At 35.1% G+C, this 25,415-nt stretch overlaps 1 protein-coding gene across 1 annotated transcript; it reads left to right on the top strand.

The window, feature by feature from the left end:
- The first annotated feature begins 14,005 nt into the window (after positions 1 to 14,005).
- LOC110792951 (calcium-dependent mitochondrial ATP-magnesium/phosphate carrier protein 2) lies at positions 14,006 to 25,150 on the top strand. Its single transcript, XM_021997774.2, has 4 exons — positions 14,006 to 15,152; positions 22,761 to 23,546; positions 23,659 to 23,749; positions 24,666 to 25,150. Exons 1-4 carry the CDS (start codon positions 14,732 to 14,734, stop codon positions 24,841 to 24,843), a joined length of 1,476 nt encoding a protein of 491 aa, XP_021853466.1. The 5' UTR covers positions 14,006 to 14,731; the 3' UTR covers positions 24,844 to 25,150.
- The last annotated feature ends 265 nt before the right edge of the window (positions 25,151 to 25,415 follow it).

The following is a 25,415-nucleotide window of genomic DNA, read 5'->3' as shown; positions in this document are numbered from 1 at the left end:
ATCGTATAATTTTATAGTGAATTTCGCATGTAAACGACGTTTTAAAATTTTGACTAAAATTAGAGATTTGATATCGAACCCAGAATTCCCAAATTCGAAGCCTAACTATGACTTTTCGGTGGTTTTAGTTTTTCGAACGCAAAATTTATAATTTTTATGTTATTAAATTAAATATTTGCGAATCTTGTATGTAAATCTTGAATCTATGATTGTCCTACTATATATGTTTAACAATTTTAATGCCTACACTTGTTAATTATACAACCAAATTTGTAATTGTATTTAATTTGTTGAAATTCGAATAATTTAGAATTTGATTTGGTTTTCATAATTAATTAGCAATTTAATTAGGAACCTATGATTAAAAACCACCATAAAATTTGTTAAAATTGAAAAGTTTTAAAATTTTATGACCTAGATTTGAATCCATGAAAATAAATATAATCGTAAATTAATTTGGATAATAAATTTTCGAAGTTTCGCCTAAATTTATGAAATTAATATGATTTATTAATTTGTCAATAAATTTAAATAATAAAAGTTTTAATTTTTATGAAATCCGTTCACGAATCTTGCACGCACAAAGCAATGGACACTAAGTGTTACCCTTAAGGGGTGTTGTATAGTGCGGGCATGCGACGACGAGCAAGGGAGCTCATCGCCCATGCGGTACGATGCAACGAGAAAGGCCGTGGCACATGCGCGCAAGGCAGCAGCCCCGTTGTGCTATGTGCACGTGGGGAGAGAGGCGATAAGCAAGGCAGTGAGCGCTGGCTCGCCCAGCAAGCATTGCCCCGCAGCCGTGTCCAGCAGCCATGCCACAGCGAGGGAGCATGTTGCGCGTAGGCGTGGCTTGCTCGGCTTGTTGCGTCTACGTGTGGCTGCTCGTGTCTTGCGGTACGACCATTGCGAGTGGTAGCCCATGGGCGCTGCTGCTCGAGGCCTCGACGAGGCATGGGCGCAAGCCTATGGCCTTGTCTTGGCCCGATTGATTCGTTTTAAATTTTAATTTTTCGGTTGAAAACGATATTAATTAAATTTAAATTCGTAATTTAATTTTTTCTCGGAATTTAATGTTGAATAATTTAATTATTATTAATTCATTTATACTTATTATTTTACTAAAATTAAAACCTTGATAAAATTTAAATTAATTAATTTAATCAACTGAAAATAAAATAAAGGATTTAAATAATATTTTATATGAGCTTTAAATTTTAATTAAATTTGTAAGTTTCCGGTTGGACTAGGAAATACAATTTTATGTTTAAAATTCGTAAAGCATGTAAATTTCTTGGTTTTAGTGGGAGCCTCTAGTCATAAACTCTTGATTAGGTCTACATTCCTTTAAGGTTAAAACAACTCGATTAGAATTAATAAGGATTGAATAATTTGTAGATTATTGGAAGCCTTGATTAATTGCTGCAAATATTTATGTGATGCATAATATGTTCAACTAACTTGCTATGTGGGCCATTCATTGATAAATGAATGGGTGAATGGTATATTGTAAATGGACTGTTTTGCAGGTTATGGAAAGTGACTAGTATGGCCCAAATAGGATGGAAAATATGGCATGCGTACCATTAATTTGAATGTAAAATTGGTCTAATGCACCAAAGTTTTTAATTTAAATATGGTCTGCGTACCATCAAATAGTTGTAATTAGCTTCAATTATAGCATATCCTATTTGAAGAAAATGGCGCCTCCCATGGTGAAATTCAAGACGGAGTTTCCAATCCATTTTCAAGACGGAGTTTGAAGTTGAAGCTTCAAGATGAAGTCGGGCCACACTAGATCACATTTATATCTTATGCATGCTTTAAGTTATTTATTGCTCTAAATATGTCATGAGATTGTGACTTGATTATGTTGCATGATTAAGGATTTTAGTTCACTTAAAATCTAACCAACATAGTAAGAGCCTTAAGTTCCAAACTTTAAAAATTGAGTTAAAAGGTGCCATGCCAAAATAACACTTACTTGGATAACCTTTACATCAATCTTAGTAATAGTTTTCCGCCATAGCGAGGTGTTACTTATTGATCCTAAAGGGGTAAGGTACACAAATAATTGTGAGTACATGTTAGTTTTGGTGAAACTCAACGATATAAGTAAGGAGTCCTTTTATGTCGTGGCAAACGGGATAGGTTTACCTAATAAGTTCTTAGACATACCTATCAACCAAGAGTAGTTTCTAGACTATTAGCAAAGGATTTGCTTACCTAAAATATTTTAGAATTGAGTCTAAATACATAATGTGCTTAATTCTTCAATGATTTAAGGATCTTGGATTTATTTTACTCACACCTGCCGGAACAATAAATTCGAATAAAATGCCAATGACTTGTTTAAATTGCATGATTGCTTTAATTTTCAAGTTATTACTCATGATAAATGTTTAGACTTTTCATGCTTCAATGTATGTTTTAATTATTGTTTATAATTAAATATCTTGCACTGCAGTAAATCCTTTTAGAAGGGTAACAGTAAATTTCCTCGATTGGTAGTGAATCCAAGAATGATTCACGGAAATGAGAGAAAGTGAGCAATTTAAGATGTACGTTTCTTTTAGCGACTTTTATGGTTGTTTTCGAGTATCAAAGTCGAATGGCAAACCGATTGGTGCTTGTGAATTTAAAATACAATGTAGTTTTGAGATCATAAAGCATTGAGTTTAAACGCTCAGCTTTACCAATGGTTAACAACCTAATATCCTTGTCCATTTAATTCTCGAATGAGTCTAGTCCCTAGACATTCGAATAGATCGATGCTTAGAGAACTTTAGAAGCTTCTGGTAAGATCATCTAGTTGAAACGGAATATTCAACATAAATAAAATGGTAAGAACTTTGTTGAAGTGACATTGGACATGTCTAACAAAGTATAAAAGTCAACACTAGAGAAGTCATTTCTTAAGACTATAAGAAAGGGTACAAGAAATAGGAATACAAGGAACAAATGAAAGGAATTTACGATTCCGTTTCTGCCTATAAGTTTATGTTTAAAGAGAAGTAACCTAGGAATCAAACTTCCTTGGTATCATATTCGCTTGAGGTTCTTACTTCGGTAATAACTCAAACAATGGAAGCTAGGCTACACTAATGACCTACAAGTGGGAAATGAAGCATGGCAATGCTACATTAGTTGTAGGGTCATCTGGTTTGTTTTAAGTCCTTTCAAGGCTGGAACTTAATGGCTATTTTGTTCCATAATCAGCATACCTAAATTTTTGTTTCAAACACAGAAAGACTCACATTCAAGAAAGACAAAAACAATGTTTATTTGTTATTTGAATGAAATTGTCATTTACGGGTTGATTCAATATGCTTGATTAAAACAAGCAACTCTTTAAACAATAAGAACTTTACTAGGTTCAAATCAAACTCTTGATTTGAGTTCCACTAAACTTTGGCATTGTTACTTAGTCCATGTCAACAAGTTAACATTCAAAAGCTCTCTTTTGATGGACTTTTGAAAGTTAATTGATTTCTAGATCATTCAAGACGTGTTAGTCTTACTTGTTGAAAGTAACAAAAGATATGAACTGTTGTTAGAACACCTAGACAATAGAGTTCAAAGCTAAAGAAAGATTTTATGACTTTATTATTTCACATAGTTTTGAGTGAATATGGATTTATTTACTCAAAGTGATATAAGTTTGAATCTGTTTGGCTAGTTCAAAGATTCAGAAGTATAAAATCCACTTGGCAAGAAATCATAAAGATCTAGGTTAGATCATGACGATGATTACTTTAAGACCAAAAATGATCATCAATGATTGTGTGTTGTAATTTCACGATCTAGCTCAATAAGATATGGCATATCTACGTTGGAATGATCGAAGTCAATTATACTTGATTCGATCAATGATGAATCATAAAGACTTTTCCTATAATTTCTAAAAACAAAATGCTCAATTACCACTAAACTAAACAAAATTCGTCAAAGCTATTGAAAAGTAATTTCAGAATATCTTTTCAAATATATATATCTAAAGAGTTGCTAAACTCAGTGGGAGCTTAGCGTTTGTTATTCGACAAACTAAGGCCCAAGTACAGATATATGTTTCATTGTGATTTATTAAAATGAGACACAAGGGTATTGTTTCTACCACGAACTTTTGAGAACATAATGTTTGTTTGCTCGAAATAATGTCCTTTTGGAGATTCATTTCCAAAATGACAAGTGGGAGAAAATAGACCTCGAAAGTCTTCGAGGCGAACAACAAACATAAACGGACGTTCCGGAGGATTTTAGAAGTTATTCAGAAAATCCGAACACTTATTCTTTAAGGACTTTAGAAGTGGCTTTAAAGAATAGACATCTCTTAGAAGACTTTACAAGTGCTTCAAGAATATTCAAAGGACTTTCAAGTAGGCTATTGATATTCTACTGTTTGATGTTCTATACCCAAGTAGGCATAGAGTTCAAGTCACTGAAACTATGAGATTCTCCTATTAGATAGTGAAGAAAATGGAGTTCAGGTCACTGAAGCTATGAGATTCTTCTATTAGATAGTGAATAAACCTACAACTTGCAGTCAAACTATTATCATGTAGATTAATGAGTTTGTGACCTGTAAGAAAGCTATGACGAAACCCAGATTCCCTAAAATGGTTAGAGGCCTTATATAGACTCAAATTTTTTAGATGGTTAAAGGCCATAAAACAGAATCAATGTTTTGATGACAAAATTGAAATTTTGTTGATTTACAAGAATAGATTTACACCTATTGGTTGCAAATTGGTTTTAAGGATAAAAACCATCAAACATGGAATTGTGTTCACACACAAAGATAGATTAGTTGCTAAAGGTTACAAGAAAATTCATAGGGTGGATTGTGTTGAAACCTCATGCATAATCGTAATGCTCAAGTCTATAATTCAAGCAACGATTGCATATTGGTACATATGGTAATTGGATGACAAAAGGTATTCCTCAATCAAATGTTGGAAGAAACTATGTACATGGTATGTCATAGGATTTGTGGATCCGGCCAAATAATGTATGAAATGAATGCTAGCTTATGAAATCTAAGTATGGATTTAAGCAAGCAACTGGGGATTGGAACTGTATTTTAGTGAAGCTAACAAGTATTTTAGTTTCACAAAATTTACATGATTCTTATAGATATATAAGAAGTTTAGTGGGAGTACGTAAAACTTATTTGGTCCTATGTGTATCACACACATATCTCTCTATTGTGAAATAACATTCAAATTCTACTGACTTATGATGTGGCCTAAACTAAAGAGTGCCACATGACTGTACTATGATAGCCCAGAAAGGAGGCTCGAAGGCCCACCAGCAGGCATACCTCGAACCCATACATAGCCAATGCCCGCATCCAGATCCAAGACCCATCGCTTAGGCCATGAGACGTATTTGCTTAGAAGGATCCTGATCCATTATGTCTAAAAGCCCAAAGCTTGCAGGCAAGCCCAACATTCAAAAGGTCCAACAGGTCTAATCAAGCCTCCTACTATCGGACACGTGTCCCGATCTTATAAAGCATCCAATCATGCATCCAGAGTTTAGGGATCAATTCCCAAGAAACCCTAGCACTATAAATAGTGCAGATCCCTAGGTAAAAGGGGCATTCAATTCATTCCCACCAACCTAAAACTATCTTTGCTCTGCCTTCTCTCTACAAATTATTTCTCTCTCTAGCCAATACTTACTTAGGCATCGGAGGGAATATTCCTACGAGAATATTCTTGTTTTGCAGGTTGCTAGAAGTTCGTGCCAGCTCATACTTGATACCTCCGAGGAACGCGTGACACGTCATCACCGTAAAAGATCCCACAACAACTTAGATTTGAAATTATTCATCAATGATGGACCAAGGCGAAACTTAGTACATGCTGGGTATTAAGATCTATTTACAAAGATCTTATGATATTGTTTTGGATTAAGTAATGGCATTTACTAAATCAAACACGAAAGACTCCATTGGAGATATTCGACCCATATGAATAAATCTAAGTAAAGAATGTTTGAACTATGTATAAGCATTTACTAAGTTAAACATCAAAGAGTCTAAATGAGATTCTTAATGTGTATTATATGTCAGAATTTAGCTGGATTTAGTATCTACTGAAACTAGATGAGATAAAGTTACATGGATAGAATTCAATTGGGAATTATTCTGCAAAAGAATTTATCATGTATGATATAATATGAGGATCGCCAAAAATGTATCGTATGGCTTTAGGCATAACGAACATATACCAATCTCTATTGATCTAAGTAAAGATCAACTAGATTGAGATCAAGAAAAACTTATGGTACTTGAAAAGGTAAATAGGAATAGTTCTTGATTCAAGGAAATAAATATATGCAAAATATTGATGATACACGCATAAACACTCAAGCAAGATCCCTTTGGAGTTAACCATTGGCAAAGACGAGCTAAAGAGCATCGTGTTTTGAAATGGCAACATGGATTGAACACCATGAGTTGTTGCGTGGGAAATTAAATATTAATTTCTATGTTCTAAGATACAACTGGAAAGTCTTCCACATATCCGTGAACTGCTTGGATAAGCAAATCCAAACAAAGCATCACTAACAACCTATACAGTTGAAGTAAAAGTACTTATTGCCTAAGAAGCAATGAAACAGAGTTGTTTACGTAAAGAGTTCTTCACTGAACTTGGGTAGATCACATGTCTGTTGACTTAATGGTTCTTCATTGCAAAATGCGTAGAAACACTATTGAAGTAAGAAAGACTAGATCACATAATAAACAAACTCAAAAGATCTTATCATCCCATCTCGAAAGACATTCGATGAAAGGGATATTAAGATTGGCAAAGCATGATAACTAAACCTATGCAACAAGTGAGAAGCAACACTCACATTGTAGCACTGGAAATCAAGCATAGCTTTGAATTCCATGAACTATTTTAAAGATGGGTTAGAGGGCCATGGTTGTAAAACATTGGGGTTGAACATTTATCATATATGAAATGTATTTTCATATTCCGTTTAATCTTGGTTTAGTATTAAATGATGAGTCCCTTCAATTTGACGATATATTCAAGATAGACTGTCAGGACCAGTCCTGTGACTAAGAAATGTCTATCAAGTGAACTTGAATGTCAAAAGTAGAAAATGGTCCTTGGTCGGAGTTTTCTATAAAGGTGGCCGCATAGAAAACACTAGACGACTAGAATACAAGATGACTAGTAGTTCCGTTTCTTGAACTATGTGGATATGGCAATGTCACAATCATTTGCATAGATACTTACTTTGAGAAGACTAGTATCGGACAGACGTATGAAACTTTACTGTAAGAGATGAAAATCTGTCATAAGTAAATTTCATTAAAACTATTAGACACTAATCCTCAATACCTGAGTGATTTGAGATTACTTGTTTGAGAACTGGTTACTTTGACGTTGTCAACCGTCACACTGTAAAAGGAGGCTATAACGGTATTGCTCGGGTAATCACCTATCAAACGAAGTCTAATCTCAAGATCACAAGATTAGGATTGTCCTCCCATAAATTGGGATGAGATGCTGAAAGTTGTACAAGGCCACTCGGAGAGCTAGAAACTGTAAAATGCATGGTCGTGCTCAGATGATTCATAGGCTATGATTATCTGTTTATTTGATCAGTTGAACTCTTAAATTGAGAAATACCTCTGGACATAATAAGGATGACAACTCTTACCTTATGTTCATGAGCAAGCATCAAGCGATAAATGAATTAGGCAATGCACACTTGTCCTTAAGGACAAGTGGGAGACTGAAGGAAATAATTCCCTTGGTCCAAAATTGCATTTAATGCTAAGTCTAATAAATGCGGTTCAGTATTAATTAAATATGCAAGTTAATAATTCAGTGAGATCAAGTGAATTGTATGCCTAGCTAGAGGCCGCTTCAGTTCAAGTGGAATTAATAATATTAATCCACAACTTCCTCTTGAATGAACCCGTAGGGTCACACAAATAGCACGTGAACGGATCAAGTATTTAAGTGAATTAAGTACTCCATTTATGGATATTCGGAATTACCGGAACTCGGTTCCAGTGCGAGCTGAAATCGTCAAAAGGCAAATTATGAATACTCCGGTAACGATGATATTGCCGGAAATGGAAATATGGATCGTATCGGAAATATAAATATTATCCAAGTCGTAGATGTTGCCGGAAACGGAAACATGGTACTATCGGAAAATATTATTGGAAATGGAAATATTGCCGGAATCGGAAAAATTGCCGGGAACGGAAATATTGCCGGAATCGGAAATATTATCGGAAACGGAAATAAATTCCGGAATCGGAAATATTAAACATTTGTTCGAAACGGAAATAAATTTCGGAATCGGAAATATTAAATATTGTTCGAATCGGAAATGAATTCCGGAATCGGAAAACGAATCGGAAGCGCGACGTACGAAATAAGTATCGGACGAGCTTGCTAGACGCAAGGGCCCACCACGAAGCCAGGCCCGCACCTAGCGAAGCCCGCGCAAAGCGAGCAACAACAAAGCAGCAGCCAGCCTAGCAAGGCAGGCCCAGCCAAGCACGAAGCAAGGCTAGGCCCAGCCAAGGCAAGCAAGGCAGCAGGCTGGCAGCGCCCTTGCATGGGCCACGTGCCAGCGCTGCTGGGCAGCGCGCGCACAACACCCCTTGTGGGCTGCTCATGTGTGTGTGTTGTGTTCATGCATGTTACGAATCCTTAGATGCTTAGGATTTGTCCGGTTAGTTGTTTTCCTAAATCCACTAGTGTTAGTCGTTTAATTAAACACTAAAATACAAAGGATTAATTTTAATAGAATTCTAACTGAATTAGTAAATTGAATCCTAGTGGATATCTAAATCCGATAATTCCTCCCTATATTAGGTGATACATAATCACAATTTATAAGACATAATCATAAGTATTCATATAGCTTTAAGATTAAACTAAGCTTAATAATTTGCCAAATAATTAATTTCGAATAACATAAAACTGAAGGAAATAATTCCCTTGGTCCAAGTATGCATTTAATGTTAAAGTCTAATAAATGCGGTTCAGTGTTAATTATACAAGTTAATAATTCAGTGAGATCAAGTGAACTGTATGCCTAGCTAGAGGCCGCTTCAGTTCAAGTGGAATTAATGATATTAATCCACAGCTTACTCTTGACTGAACCCGTAGGGTCACACAAATAGTACGTAAACGGATCAAGTATTTAATGGTATTAAATACTCCATCTATGGATATTCGGAATCGACGGATCTTGGTTCCAGTGGGAGCTGAGATCGTCAAAGGCAAATTATGAATACTCCGGAAACGATGCTATTGCCAGAAACGGAAATATGGATCGTATCGGAAATATAAATATTATCCAAGTCGTAGATGTTTGCCGGAAACGGAAACATGGTACGTATCGGAAAATATTATCGGGAATGGAAATATTGCCGGAATCTGAAATATTGCCGGAAACGGACTATATTGTCGGAAACGGAAATATTATCGGAATCGGAAAAATTCCGGAAACGGAAATATTAAATATTTGTTCGGAACGGAAATTTATTCCGGAATCGGAAATATTAAATATTATTCGCATCGGAAATGAATTCCGGAATCGGATAATTAATCGGAAGCGCGTCGTACGAATAAGCATCGGACGAGCTTGCTAGACAAAGGCCCAGCGCGAAGCCAGGCCCACGTCCAGCAAGCCCAGCGCGCGTCACAGCAGCCAAGGCAACGCCAGGCTCAGCACAAGGCCAGGCCCAGCGCGCCAAGGCTGCGAGCACATGGCAGCGAGCTCGTATGGGCTGCGAGGCCTGTTGCGGGATTTGCGTGCGCGCAGGCATGGCCTGCTCGCATGTGGGCCATGCTCGTGTGCGTGTTGGAGTTTGTGCATACTTCGAATCCTTAAGTGATTAGGATTAGATTAATTTTCTGATTTACTAGTTTTAATGGAACTCTAATTCTAAAAGAATTAGGATTCTTAAAGTCCTAGTAGAATTCCAATACCATATTCCTACCCTATAAATAGGTGATCATAGTTCACAATTTATAACGAGTAATTCAAGTATTCATTCAAGTTTTAGGCTTAAACTCAGACTTTTATTTGTCATAAAAATCGAAAATTTCATAGTACCTTTGGCGCAATTCTAGTTAATTAAACCTAAGGCGGATCCGAGCGTGCTGTGGACTATCTACGGAGGGACGACATTTGGAGTCCTAGACTTGTTCTTGTTCGGTTCGGGCGCATCTAGGGAGGGCACGCTACAAAGAGTATGCATCCTAAATTATGCTAATTGTTATGTGGAAATTAATTTGGAGTCCTGGCTTTATGGTTTTTTCGCATGACTTATATTCAACTATATGCATCATAACCTAAAAAAAACCTTAGATTATATTCTAGTTAATTGAATCTAAGGCGGACCCGAACGTGCTGTGGACTATCTACGGAGGGACTACACTTGGAGTCCTGAACTTGTTCTTGTTCGGTTCGGGAGCAGCTAGGGAAGGCACGCGTCACATGTATGTATCCTAAATTATGCTAATTGACTATGTGGCAATTAATTTGGATACCTGGCTTTATGGTTTTTCCGCATGAAATATATGTTTTATATTTGTCATAACCTAACAGATTCATCATTTCATACTCACTCCGTCTCTTTGTTTTTTAGGGTTTATGCAACAACTGGAAGAAATCTAAACTTCCTCATGCAAAACTTTTTAAGCCACAACAACGTTACGAGAGTTCTCTAATGGTTAGCTACTTAGCTGTAAAGATATGCCCGAAACTGCACTGGACCTTATTAAAACTTTACTCTCCATGGAGCCGTATTAGAAATGCTTCTTCTACTATGTGTTCTGATGTATTAGTAGTACTTAGTTTGATTCAAATTCATCCCTTTTAAATATTTGTTGATTCAAATTCATCCCTTTTAAATATTTCCTTCCCTTTGTAGTTTATTGTTTATGACAATGTCACTTATTCTTTTCTAATCTTAGATATCTTTTGGTTGTCAGTATTTCAGCAGCAAATATTAGGAGATGAAACTAATGTAAAATGTTTATTACTTTGTATTATTATTTTCATTTCTTACATAAATAAATTTTTGATTGATGCAATCGTTGTGATTAGTTAATATGAACTTAGATTGCAAAATTGACCTATAGTATGGCCTTAATGTTTTTAAATATGAACTTTGCGAATATTTTCTTGCCTAATATTTGTTGGGATTAGTTATAATAATAAAATTTTAAGTTTTTTATGCCTGTAACAATCATATCAGGACTGTAACAATCAGTCTATTATTTTCTAAGGTAAATATCAGTGTACTTGAGAACTTGTTGAAGGTATAGACAAGGCTAAATCTTTCTTTCTTGAATTGGTTTCTATTAACTTGAAAAAATATTTGAAGAAGGATAAAGTTTAGACTGTGTAATTAAACTTCAGTGGGGAGAAAAATCTGGTGTATACACCTACTGTACATGTACTGCAGTCCGAACTCCAAAGGTTAATGTCATCTTAATGCAGTAAGAACTAAGACTGACAACAATTTGCATGTGAAAATATTAGGACTTTCAAAAAATCGCATGTTGGCTGAACTACATTGTTATATACGAAGTATATGTATCTGTTCTTTGTGCAGATGTGAAGGTTTTGATGTGTATGTAGCCAACATGTAGTCAATCTAATATCGGTAAGAACTAAGTAGTTAGTTCTACTTTGTCCAAGGGAATGAACAACATTGGTTAAGATTATGATGCCTTGCAGGCTCACAGAGTCACAACATCATTAAAGAACAATGGATATTCTGCAAACTGCAGTTAGGAATATTATGCAATATGCTTCTGAATGATTAAGTGGTTTTAGTTCACTTCTTCGGTCCTTCCCGGAAAGCAAAAACTAAGGTGAGAAAACTAACTCAAACTCTAGGAAACTTATCACATGATATTGAGTTATTCACTTACGAGTTATTCATCTTCTAAGCTTCCATGTATTTATTACTCTATCTTTTACCACTCTCAAGTTTGCATACCAGAATATACTGTTACGTTCTTGCCGACTAAGGGGGGTTCAATTCAAGCCTTCTCCATTTGCTAGGAATTGGCCCATTGAAGTTATTGGCCCATTGAAGTTGTATTAGTTGGACATGCCTGTAATCTTGTTTTAGATATGCGTAAATTTTCTTTAGATGAACTTTATGAACAACTTTATGAACAACCATCTCTCCGGCCCACATCTTAGCGACTAACGGAAGAAAGGGAACAGTTGTTTGATTGTTTGTTTTTGTGCTATCAAAAAAAAAAAATTATTTTGGGTGATTAGTTGCAATAAACCGTTAAAGTTCTGATATTATCTCGCACGCATCGCGTGCATATAAGACTAGTATATATATATAAAGGAGGCATTTTTGCTGAAATATTAGAGCGCCACATAGGATTACTAATGGTTTCGCCCAATGAAAAGTAAGATTTCTAATTTATTTTTGAATTAAAAAAATTGAGTGCCACGTAGATAATTAATTAGATGTCACCTGGATATTTTAATTAATTAATTAATTACTAATATATACAACTCTATCCAAAATTCAAATAATTAAAAATAAAATAAAATAATTCATCCAAAATCAAACACTAATATAAAATAGAATTTAATCCAAAATCAAACAGTAATCCAATATTAGAGCGTCACGTAGGAAATCTAATGGTTTTGGCCAATAAAAAATAAGATTTCAAAATTATTTTTGAATTATACAAAATCAAACATTAATCCAATATTAGAGAGCCATGTAAGAAATTTAATCTAATGATTTTGGCCAACGAAAAATAAGATTTCAAAATTATTTTTGAATTAAAAAAAATCGAGTGCTACGTAGATAAATAATTAGGTGCCACGTAAATATTTTTAATTAATTACTAATATTACACATACAACTTCATCCAAAATCAAACACTTTGATAATTAAAAAATAAATCTAAAATGAAATTCAATCCAAAATAAAAAACTAATATAATCCATTATATAAATCTAGCAGTTTGTTATGTATAAGAGTTTTATTTTAACTTAACAATTTAATAAAATTCGTGTATCGCACGGGCTAAAATCTAGTATATAGATATAGATACATAGATAGATAGATAGATTTTCCTTTTTACGAAGCAACAACAATGAAAAAAAAAAAGCTCTTATTAACAAATTTAAAAATATTAAGAAATTCGAATTATTTATTTTGAAAACATAAATAAAAATAGGGAAATTCCCATCAGTACACTTGTACTATTGGCTTCTACCAACGATACACTTATTTTTAATTATATTTCCATTAGTACACTTAAGGTATTGACTTCCTTATTACCATGAATCATTCCATTAAATATTTAACTGCGGTTAAAATTATAAAAATAAATAAATTAAAGAAAATAATAATTAAGACTCCTCTCATCAGTAAAAGAAGGCAAGCACCGTACCTCCAAATTAGTCATTTGATCAACTCATAATACTACATATTACTCCATGCTTCGTATGAATAATATGTTTTAACATTGTGGTTGAAGAAGCAAGGTTGATGGGAATTCAAGCATCAATTTCCAGCTCCGACGCTTACTCCAACGAACAATTCATTTCTATATATTGCTATTACTGATAAATTCATAAATATTGACCTCAAATTTGTGCAGGTAGCTACACCAAACAGTCATATACTGCCATAGTTTACCACTGTTGTATTAGATGCCAGAGGAAGAAGAGAGGAAGAAAAGAGAAACGCTGATGTTTTTAAAACTTTAAAGGGTTATGTTTTTAGAACTTTAAAGGGTTATGTTTTTTTTTTTATTATTCTTTTTATTTTTTTAATCAATGGTTAACTAAAGTTAAACTATCTAATAGAAAAGTTTATGGTAATAAGAAAGTTAACATTATAAGTGTATTATTGACAAGTCAATTTATATTGAGTATATCGTTGGCAAAAGCCAATATTATAAGTGTACTAATGAGAATTTCCCATAAAAATATCATCTAATTACTCAGCTTTCCTAGTTTCTTTCCCCCTTATTGTGCGTCATTCATACACCTTACACTTTCTCCGATCAATCAGCATCCACATTTCACATTTCTCGATCTTTCTCTCTCCTCCTCACAATGCACTTTCCCCTCTCCTTCCCGTCTATTCCTCCCTCCCTCGGCGATCTCCGCCGGCGATGACCTAACTACCTCCATTGATTCCGGTGTGCTCTTGGAGATCGTTCCTCCTTCTCTCCCTGCAGCCATTTATCCACAACTTCAGCTATTAGCTAACCTGAGGAATTTTATCTCTCTTCCAATTTCCCAAACTCCTTGAATCCCTTTATCTCCTTTTGCGCTTCGGTAAGAATTTTGACCACCGAAAATAAGACGACTTCTAATTCGAGTCATTTTACTGTTGAATCAACTTTTTGTTGTATTCAATTCGACTTTGAGTGACAAATTTAGGTCACAGTTTTGATGATTACGAAAACTTTGTAGTAGTAGATTGTTGTTATCATTATTCAAACAAGTTAACCCCGTTTGACCCTTCAGACTGAAAGGGTCAAAACCATTGAAATTAGGTCTCTTTGGGAATTTAGGGATTTTTTTTGAATATTTCTTGTTAATTGGAATTTGATGGGGGAAAAGAGATGATGAGTTTGAGAATTTGGAGTTACATTGAACAGTTGTTTGACGGGGTGTACTGTTATAAATAAATTGCGATTTGTAATGTGTAAGTAATTTGTGAAAAAGAGAAAATATGGAGGGGAAGATGAAGAATGATAAGGATGTGAAGCGATGTGAGGGTTGTAATCCTGTGAAGAAACCTGGGCCGGTTTCTATGGAACATGTTTTGTTGGCCCTTCAAGAAACTAAGGATGAGAGGGAGTTGAGGATTCGTAGTCTGTTCAACTTTTTCGATAAGGCGAGTACTGGGTTTTTGGACAATGGCCAGATTGAAACTGGATTGTCCGCGCTTCAAATTCCATCGGATTACAAGTATGCTAGGGATCTTTTGCATGTTTGTGATGCTAATAAGGATGGGCGAGTCGATTATGAGGAGTTCCGGAGGTACATGGATGATAAAGAGCTTGAATTGTATCGGATTTTCCAAACTATTGATGTGGAGCACAATGGTTGCATTTTGCCGGAAGAGCTCTACGATGCACTTCTCAAAGCAGGTAACCATATATGTTTATTTCATTCTATATGTTTACTTGTGGTGCTTGATTTATTTTTTATGATTGGTGATCCTTATGTGCTTTATTTGAATTAGGCACTGTGCTCCAATTTAAGACATTGAAAAGATTGGTGTGTAAAGTCATTAGGATTCTCATATTTCACTACCAGGCATCATATATAAGCACACAGTTTTTTCTTTGTTTTGGTATCTTTTATGATTGCTGATCCTTATGCGCTTTACTTTCCATTGTGTTTGGCCATATGTTGATTTTGAGTATATTTTACCCTAATCAATTCGTATTTTATTCATAGTTTTTCTTATTAGTTCGTATCTTAATCATTGGTTGTGATTATGTCTGTAAGAGTGCCATATAAGATTTATGATTTAGAGGTACGAGGCTGAATGCCGATATGCTTTTTTTCCACAATCGAGGTTTCAGTTTTGTTATAGTCGACATATTCGCCCTGGAAGAATATCTCTTAATTTTTCATTAACTCTTGAAAAGTGGAACATATTCTTTCTAAATGTGTTTGTATTCCTGTCACTATCATGAATTGATGACTACAAAATATACTCTATTTAATCTGAATATTGAATAGCTTCATTGAATTACTGATTATTGTCTAACTGTAGATAACTTAGAAAATTATGAAATTAGTTCCAAAAATTCATTGCCTAGTTGTAATTTTTTAATTAGGAAAGAAAACCTAGGTTGTACCTACACAAGAAGCACCAACCTCAACCATCCAAAAGGATGTATTACAAGCTCGGATAAACTAAAATAAAGATAAAAGAGCACACTAAAATAAGCTCGTGTCAACTCGCACCATTTTCCTAGGCCCAACCTAAAGAAACGTTCATGTAACCTTTCACTGGGGAAAGATAAACTGCGCCATAATATGAAAACTCTTGGATCTACTCGATGATTCCTCAATTGCCCGAAGCCAAGACCACCAAAAATTCTACACCGAACTAAAAATTTAAACTACGTAATAAAAAGAGGGAAGGAAAAAAATCTTGTATTATGTACAACCTAGCTACTAATCTTTACAAACAAAGTATAGAATAACGAACCAATAGATAAAAGGCTCATACTCCATGAATCCAGTAACAAATTAGCCATAAAGTTGGATGGTCAATTGGACATTGTGGAATGATAATGCTCTCAAGAGTCAACTACAAAGGCAAGTGGCTGAATAAGGCGAGATACAAACAAATCCTCATTCCTCAATCTAAAGATGAAAGAGGGTATTGTGTGGACTGTGGATAGATATGATGAAAGATTATACTTATCTGTTGGCTATTTCAGTACAAACCAGTCTAAATTCAATAAACTGTCTGACAACAATGATCGATCTATTACAACCGACTGAGGTAAATGTTGAAGACCAACCACCGGTAAGGGAATTTGCATCTTTGGCTGAAGTGAGAGACTATGATCTGGAAAGATGTGAAGGCTAAAAGGGGTGAGAAACTAAGGCCATTAAATTTTTCTTTAGTTTAAATGGGTGAAGTGTGGATGAAGATCGACTCATTTTATCTCACCTTCATATTTTTTGGGGATAAAATTAAGAAGGAAGAGTTTGTGGTGGTTGATGTTTAATTTGGATTAGCTTCATGGAATTGATTTGTGCTTTGGCTAGTATTTTCAAGTGTTTGACAATGGTTAACTAAAAAATAAAAAATTGTTACAAATTGTTTCTTAAGAAATTCATTGCCTAGTTGGGAAGATTTTACAAAGAGGATCAACTTAGTTCTAGCTTTCTTTCATGTTTTCTTAAAGTGGTTATTCATTTGAGCTCATCGTGCTGTGGCACTCAGATCTATAGTATCATGCTTCATATCTGCTGTTGAAATCTTGGATGAGCTTCGCTAGCATAGTGGGAATGCAACTGATTTCCTATTTCTAGACATAACAAACTGTAGTGTCTACTCAACTGAGTAGCTTATGTTACTTGATAACTGAAGAGAGTAGGGGTCGTCCTTGGTTGACTGATAGTGACTGTAGTATTGTGGATGTGAAGTGTAGCTTATGTTACGAGTTTTTGATTTGGGTACAGATCTTAGTATCCGACTGTCATGGCTCTACTCAAAAGCTTGGTCTAGAAGATTTTGTCTAAAAAATTGGACACGGATATAAGTTTATCATGCTTGCATGTTTATTTGTTTGATTCGATCTATGTAATAACTATATTTTCAATTTGACCTCTGAATGAATGCACGACTAATGATATCCCTCAATACCATACCAAGTGTAGCTACAGTTTCCATATAAGATGCTATTTGTTTGATGAGAAAGAAAAAGGATTATCGAAAAGTCAAGTGTCTAAAGATCAAGTAGTTACTTTCAGAGTAATAGGAAAAAAAAGGCAATGCTTATTAGGCTCTGACTAGGGTGAGAGAGTGACTCAAAAAGTCTTTCTCTTCAAAACCGGCTATGAGACTTTCATCTCTCACAGCTCCCAAGTGATGAAAGAGAGATTTTCTCTATATACGTCAAATATATCCCTTCTTTGAGAGAAAAAGGAAAGCTTTCATTAAATAGAATCAATCAGAGTATTTATCTAGCTAAACCTTGTTGCAACAGCTTACCACCACCTACTAATTGTACATGACCTTCTATAGCAATATTCTTCTAGACATTTCCAACTCTATCTCCATTGCCGCTATTGCTGCTGTTACTTCTGCTAGTTCAGCTCCATGGTTATATTTAGGTAGGCATGTGTCAGTCACCAGGGTCACATAATACGGTTGGTGCCTGTTCGTACTCCGATTTAGTGCGATTCGTACTAATACGAGTACGAAATCGATCTAATTCGACAAAATAATCGAGTGGATCGATTTCTAGTGTCACTGCAAGCTTCACTGCTCATAAGCAGCCGAATGCACCATTTTGCATACCTATCATCAAAATTCCGCTTCATGGTGCTATTTAATGGAGGAGTCCATCTTGCAATTTGTCTACCTAAATGTATTCCAGATTTTTGTAGTTTTGCATGCGACTTGTATGTTAATTTGTTCGCAGATATAATTATACTTATTTTAGCTTAATTTTTTTTAGTACTTATTAAAGTCCTTGTATCAATCCCATTTGTGAGCATAGCACTAACTTTTATCCTCTTTTCCTTTTTTATAATTTATCTTCTCATATCTGGTTCAAGACTTTAAGATAGTGGTGAACTGTAATTTGTATTATTTAGATGTCATCAATGTTGGAGTGTTGAATGACCAACACTAACTCCAATACATAAGATTAAGTGAAGATTTAACATTGATCTTTTTACATCTATGTTTCTTCAACTGTTGAGGTTAACTTATATCTTATGGAATGTTGGGGTGGGGGGTGGGGGGTGGGGGTGGGAATATGGAACCATCTGTTGTAGCTGGAGTTGGGTAGGATCACTAGATGACCTGCAGATGAACTTTTGGTTTTGAATTTTCAAGGTTAATCGAAGACTGATTCTCTGGAAGTAGATGTGAGATTAACTTGGATTAAATTGAATGCAAATGTCTTGTGGGATTTACATAAGGGGAATTTTGGTGGTGAGCTGACTGCTGATGGTGGAACTTTGAATTGCAAAGTTATTAAAACCATCCATTGTAGCTTGGGTTTGGGTTGGATCACTATATAACATGCAGATGAGCTTTTGGTTTTGGATTTTCAAGGTCAATCAGTAGATGGCAGATTAATTTGGATTAAATTGAATGCGAATGTCTTGTGGAATTTACATAAGGGGGATTATGGTGGTTAGCTGACTGCTGATGGTGAAACTTTGAATTACCATCCCATTTTTGAGCTTAGCACAAGCTTTTATCCTCTTTTCCCTGTTTATAATTTATCTTCCAATATGTGGTTCAAGACTTTAAGATAGTATTAAACTGTAATTTGAATTATTTGATATTGATATCATCAGTGTTGGAGTGTTGAATGACCGACGATAAATCGAATACATAAGATTAAATGAAGAGTTGAGGCAACATTGCTCTTTTTACATCTATGCCTCTTCAACTGTTCGAGGTTAACTTATATCTTATGGAATTGGGGGTGGGGGATATAGTACCATCAACTGCAGCTTGGCTTTGGATTGAATGCAATGTTCTTGTGGGATTTGCATAATTGTGGTCGTGAGCTGACTGCTGATGGTGTAACTTTGAATTACAAAGTTATTGAAATTGTTTGTTTCTATTCCATAATAGACATTGTGTGACTTTATAGAGGATCAATTTTGTTTTTTGTTTAACATTTAGGGATCAATTGTACCTCCAGATTTAGATTTAAATATAAGTTGACTAATATTGTACCCTAAATGTTATGAGTTTAGGATAAATTATACGAATTATAATGTGATTAGATCAATTGGACCTCCAGATTTAAACTTGCAAAGTCCTCCGTTCCTTAGATATTGCACCATGGTTGACTTTACACTTTCCAAAATATACTTTCTCTTAATATCTCAAATTATGTGTAAGTAAAAATTATAAAAAGTTGATATTTAGAAAACTATATATCGATATGAATCTAACAAAATCCCACATGATTGCAATATTTGTGAAACGGATGAAGTATACAGTACGTAGTATTTTTACTAGTACCATGATTTAAAATATTACCCCCCGTCCCAATTTAATCGTCGCACTAAGTTTTTCACGGAGTTTTATGCGATAAGTTGTTGTAGGTTTATCTATTATAGTTTAATAGAAAAGTAGGTGGGGTGAGAGATAGTGGAAGAATATTTTTAATGGAATGTGAGGATGTGGGGTCATAATTTTGGGTAGTGGAAAGAGAGAGATAATAAAATATTAGGGGGTCCATGCCATAAAAGAAAATATGACAATTTAATTGGGAAGATCATAAATGGAAAGTGTGACAATTAAATTGGGATAGAGGGAGTATGATTTTCACAATTATTCCCTCCGTCCCAATTTAATTGTCACGCCTAAGTTTTCCCCGACTTTTATTCGATAAGTTGATGTATGCTTACCTATTATATTTTAATAGAAAACTAGATGTAGGGGGATGGTGAAGTAATTTTTTATTGAATGTGAGTGGGTGTGGGGCCTTAACTGTTGATAGTAGTAAGAGAGATGTAAAAAATATTAGTGGGTCCATGCCGTAAAAGAAGTGTGACATTTGGACAGATGTAAATAGAAAGAGTGACGATTAAATTGGAAAGGAAGGAGTATTTTATTAAAAACTCATAATACTCTTAGCCTACTTAGCGACTTTAAAAAAAGACTACAATAGTTGAAAATAAATGTTTGTTACTATACGTCCATACTCAAACAAGAATATATTTATTTATTTTCATTTGTTACATTTATGTAAGTGTCAAAAAGTGGGTTCAACAAAATTACTTAAAAATTCGAAACCCGATCATATATCCGGTCTAGAAAATAGGGTATTCTAACCGATATGGTTATGGTTATCAATTTATCATTCAATTCCAACTGCAACGGGTACTTGATTCGATAAGGTTTTTTCTTATTTTTTTTCAACTTAGATTTTTTGTTTAAAATCCTGAACTCATAAAATTGTACTAATCACATTATAATTCGAACAAAAAGTAACTCTTTTCTATTTTTCTAATAATCCAACACAAAACTTGATTTTATTTTACTTCATTGAAAAATTCTCTTTGGTAAATTAGTATGGAACAAAAACTTAAAAAGTACTTCCCCCATTTTAGTTTAATTTCACCATTTGGGTTGAGCACAAACATTAAGAAAAATAGTAAATCTCAAAAATTCCCATCATCATCATTATCATTACCTCATTGCCTCAAAGAGGCCCCCATAAGAAGCGGGGTAAGTGGGGGTCGGACGTACACATCCTTACCCCTACAATTGCACAGAGGTTGTTTCCAATTGACCCTATAGCGATAACGGGACAACAACGGGACAACCATCTTCTACCTCATGGAAAGGAAGCGTAGAGGTATTAAGAGCCATTTTGATTTAGTCCATTACATCCCACAACCAAAAGAACAAACGAATCTTTCGCTCCATCGGAAATGGACAAAAATCTCAAAAATTCCCATGTGATAAAAAATCAAAAGAGAGAAGATTAGGTAAGAACGGTAAATATAAAATATGTACCAGGTATATAACGGGTACTTTGTGTGTGAACGGACAAAAGGCATGTGAACTATAAAAGGAAATTATGCAATTAATATGCAACTTTCAATAAGGAAATGATTCAATTAAAAGAAACGAATGAAGTATTTAATAACATTCGTGCATTGTGTAAGACCTAACCTAGTAATTGCCCTAATTCAAGGTGCGTTATATTCACGTTATTCTCACTTACTCCCTCCGTTTTTATATGTTATTCCCTTGGTCTTGTTTGGAATCTTGGACAATCCATTCTAAAGCCACTTGTCCTTTGGATCGTAGGAGACTGAAAATATTAAGGCCACAAGGGAATTTATTTGGGACGGAACTGGAAATACAATTTTGATATGAGGGTATAATGGGTTTAAATATTGGCTAAAAAAAGAAAGATACTAAGTAGGACTAACATAAAAAACAATTCAAATAAGGGAATAGGACAGATATTCAAGAACGGAGAATATCATAATTTATCCGAACTTATTTAAATTGATTGTTAAGACTTATTTTAGTGCCGCCAATTGATTCTGTAACCATACTAGCAAGTAACCCAATAGCCACAGCTTTGCCCGCGCTAGAGCTTGGTTAATGAGTTCTGTTCTCTCTCTTTGTGTTTGAGATATACAGACTTTGTTTGCCATATGGTTTGAGAAACTGGTTGCTAGACATATACATTTAGATTTTCTCATCTGGTATTTTCATTGAGCTTTACGCTGGAGCATAGATCCTGTTCAAGTTGACAAAATATTTGCTCAAGTATGGCTGGGAATCTCGTTTACTGATGAATGTGTGCTATAAAAATAAAGGAATGGAGAGCAAGCGGGGAGCTTGAACATATTGCATTTCTCCTTTTTTCCTGCTCTCTTTTTATCTTTCTTCTGGCCTTTAGATTGTGTCCTTTAGATTCTCATTATTTGTTTATGTTTCTCATTTTCTTAAGCTGTGAAAAGGTGTTGAGTTACAGCTGCAGTAAAGAGACTTTTCAGCCAGGAGTCTGAGCCCCTCTTTTTTCATTGAGTTGACCAAAGAAAATAATTAACTTTGTGGAAGTGTAATCCGCAGAACAAGCAGTATCACAAACCAAATTAAAGATAATATAGCTTGGAAACATATTCAACCTAATTGTGGTGGTTTTTGTCGTACTAAAGTATAAATAAGCTGATGAGTAATGTTGAGCTTGAGCATGAGATATCCTACCAAACAAACTCAGAATGGAAGGAAATGGAAATTTATTCTAGGAGCTTTGAAATGTTAAGTGAGACATCCGTTATAGGGTTGTAGGGTACCTATTAGCTATCACGCGTACGGTCCCATGTCGTAGATGTAATAGTTTTAAGAGTAAATAGTTCTATATAGAGGTGACATTTGTATTTATGGTGTTTAATGCTTCATTCATTTTTTATCTGTATCATTGTTTGTGCATTTAAGTGCTTGCTTTCTGTCAATTGTCTTTGGTTTGCTGTTCATCCTATAAGCCACAGCAGTCTTTCTTATGTAGGGATTGAGATCAATGACGAGGAACTTGCTCTTTTTGTTGAGCGTGTGGATAAGGATAATGATGGTGTCATAACCTTTGAAGAATGGCGAGACTTTCTTCTTCTTTATCCTCATGAAGTAACAATTGCAAATATCTATCATTACTGGGAGAGGGTCTGTCTTGTTGATATCGGCGAACAAACTGTTATACCAGAAGGTGTCAGTAAGCATGTCCATGCTGGCAGATACTTAATCGCAGGAGGTATTGCGGGTGCTGCATCCCGCACTGCTACTGCTCCTTTGGATCGTTTGAAAGTGGGTTTGCAAGTTCAGACGACGGATGCTCGTATCATGCCGGAAGTAAGGAGAATATGGAAAGAAGGAAAGGTTCCTGCATTTTTTCGTGGCAATGGATTAAATGTTGTGAAGGTGGCACCTGAAAGCGCCATTAGATTTTACACATATGAATTGCTTAAAGGTGTCATAATGGATGCTAGAGGAGGAGAAAAGGCTGATATTGGTGGTATGGGTCGCCTTGTTGCTGGTGGCCTAGCTGGTGCTGTTGCGCAGACTACAATTTATCCAATTGATCTTGTGAAGACGAGGTTGCAGACATTTGAATGTCTGGATGGAAAAGTACCTAGAATAGGTGCGTTAACAAGGGATATATGGGTGAAAGAAGGGTCACGAGCTTTCTACAAGGGCCTTTTCCCATCTCTTTTAGGTATAATTCCTTACGCGGGCATAGATCTTGCTGCTTATGAAACACTGAAGGATATGGCTAAAACACACCTTCTTCATGATAATGGTAAGTTGAATATAAAAGTGTGATTTGTTTGTTCAAAAACTGATGGCTGCTTAAGTCAGTTACTTATTCTGATAGTTCATCCTTCAAACTGAACCTTTTATGTAATCTGCAGAACCTGGACCTCTTGTGCAATTGGGTTGTGGAACCATATCTGGTGCTGTCGGAGCAACTTGTGTTTATCCATTGCAGGTTGTCAGGACAAGGTAAGTCATCAATGTCTATTGGCAAACCTTGTCAATGTTTCATTGGATATTATCTGTTGGTTTGCATATTAAAGGGGGCGTTTGGTTCGCACACTGGGATGGGGTTGGAATCAGGAATGATATTTAGTTGGTATGGTTTGGAACTTGATTCTTAATATCATGTGCTTAGTTCAATTTGGGGATAGATTTTTTCCATTTATTTGATACCTGGAGTATATGAGCCAAACCCACCTCCCCCTAGGTTTCTAAACCCCATACCTTGGGGGTTTGAAACTCTTAAATTTTCCAACCAAACACATGGTATATGTTTATACCATTCTAAACTCATACCTCATACTTAGAATCCGTGAACTAAACACCCCCCTTAATGTATTTGGAGTGTAGGGAGAGAAAAAAGGGAAGTGGAGGGAATTGAAGAGAAGGGTTCTAGCTCACCCTTGAGCCCTTTTTTTCCTTGGGTTTATTTTCATGTTAAGCTTTGTTCTATTTCACCTTATTTCCACTTAGGGCTATGCAAGTACAATTTATAACGAAAATAAATTCTAATAGGTTCAGATAAGATGAGTTTGAAAAAAATAAGTGAAAATTAGTGAATAAAACACTCTTAGAATCAATCCTTTGTAAAATCCCCTTTACAAAGCAAACATACACACATTAAGGCTCCGTTAGTTTTCCTGTGTTTGTTTCCTTACAAGAGAAAAATAAAATAGAAGAGGAAAGGAGAGATGGATAGAAAAAGAGAAAAAAAATTCTAAGGGAGACGGAGCCTTAATGTGTGTATGTTTGCTTTGTAGTTCTAATAATATCTTACATGTCATATCGCAGCTGTTCATATGACTAAATTTGCTGCTGTAGTATCAGTCTATGTGATCCAAATAGCAGTTTTAATTTACCCTAATGTCATCCCTGTTTACAGAATGCAAGCTAGCCAGTCAAAAGCTGGAATGTCTGAAGTTTTCTGGACAACTTATCAAAAGGAAAGATTAAGGGGATTTTACAAAGGATTGTTTCCCAATCTTTTAAAAGTGATTCCATCTGCAAGTATTACTTATTTGGCTTATGAGGCCATGAAGAAGCGGCTGGAGCTGGAATAAGATGTAGCTTTGCAAGATGTTTTTACCTTGACATGGCTAACTATTTGGATGAAATTGGCGATATTGGTGCTCCGACATGGATGACCAGGAATAATGGGTTCGTATTGAGTAGATATGTTATTGTTTTGATTAAATACATACCCCCAAAGCCCCTTAGATTTCATGGTAGAATTGTGTATTAATTAATGATTTGAATATCTCTGTTCTCAATCAATGTTTCATCATGATCGTAGTATGATCAGCAACGTAATAGAAACAGCTGATTACAAATTTTGTAGTTACTTGAGGAAGTTTGCTTTCGTTAGAACGGCAACTGTATTCCCCCCTTTTAAAACTGCCTTGTTTTACAGGTACCCTTGCATGCCATTCTTTTTGTGCGCTTGTGGCATGTCCGCATTTTGGAAGCTCAAGGTTTTCTTTTGTTCTTCCCTTTAATAAAGAGCGAAATGAGTAGACTTTGTGATGACACGGGCAACTTGACTTTGCAATTTTCCCATCCTGAATAACTACAACACTTGGACTGTTTGCACTATTTATACTTTTATATACTTTCTTCGTTCCGAATTTATCGC

The sequence above is a fragment of the Spinacia oleracea genome, chromosome 6, assembly GCF_020520425.1.
Source record: "Spinacia oleracea cultivar Varoflay chromosome 6, BTI_SOV_V1, whole genome shotgun sequence".
NCBI classification, from domain to species: domain Eukaryota; kingdom Viridiplantae; phylum Streptophyta; class Magnoliopsida; order Caryophyllales; family Amaranthaceae; genus Spinacia; species Spinacia oleracea.
The sequence above is the reverse complement of the archived record's forward strand: the minus strand, read 5'-3'. Positions and strand labels throughout refer to the sequence as shown.

What these genes read in the sequence shown, in the direction of transcription:
- LOC110792951 (XM_021997774.2), top strand. Translation starts at nt 14,732, where the DNA reads ATGGAGGGGAAGATGAAGAATGATAAGGATGTGAAGCGATGTGAGGGT. An exon ending in CGATGCACTTCTCAAAGCAG is followed by an intron (nt 15,153 to 22,760) that starts GTAACCATATAT and finishes TTTCTTATGTAG; the next exon opens with GGATTGAGATCAATGACGAG. An exon ending in ACACCTTCTTCATGATAATG is followed by an intron (nt 23,547 to 23,658) that starts GTAAGTTGAATA and finishes TGTAATCTGCAG; the next exon opens with AACCTGGACCTCTTGTGCAA.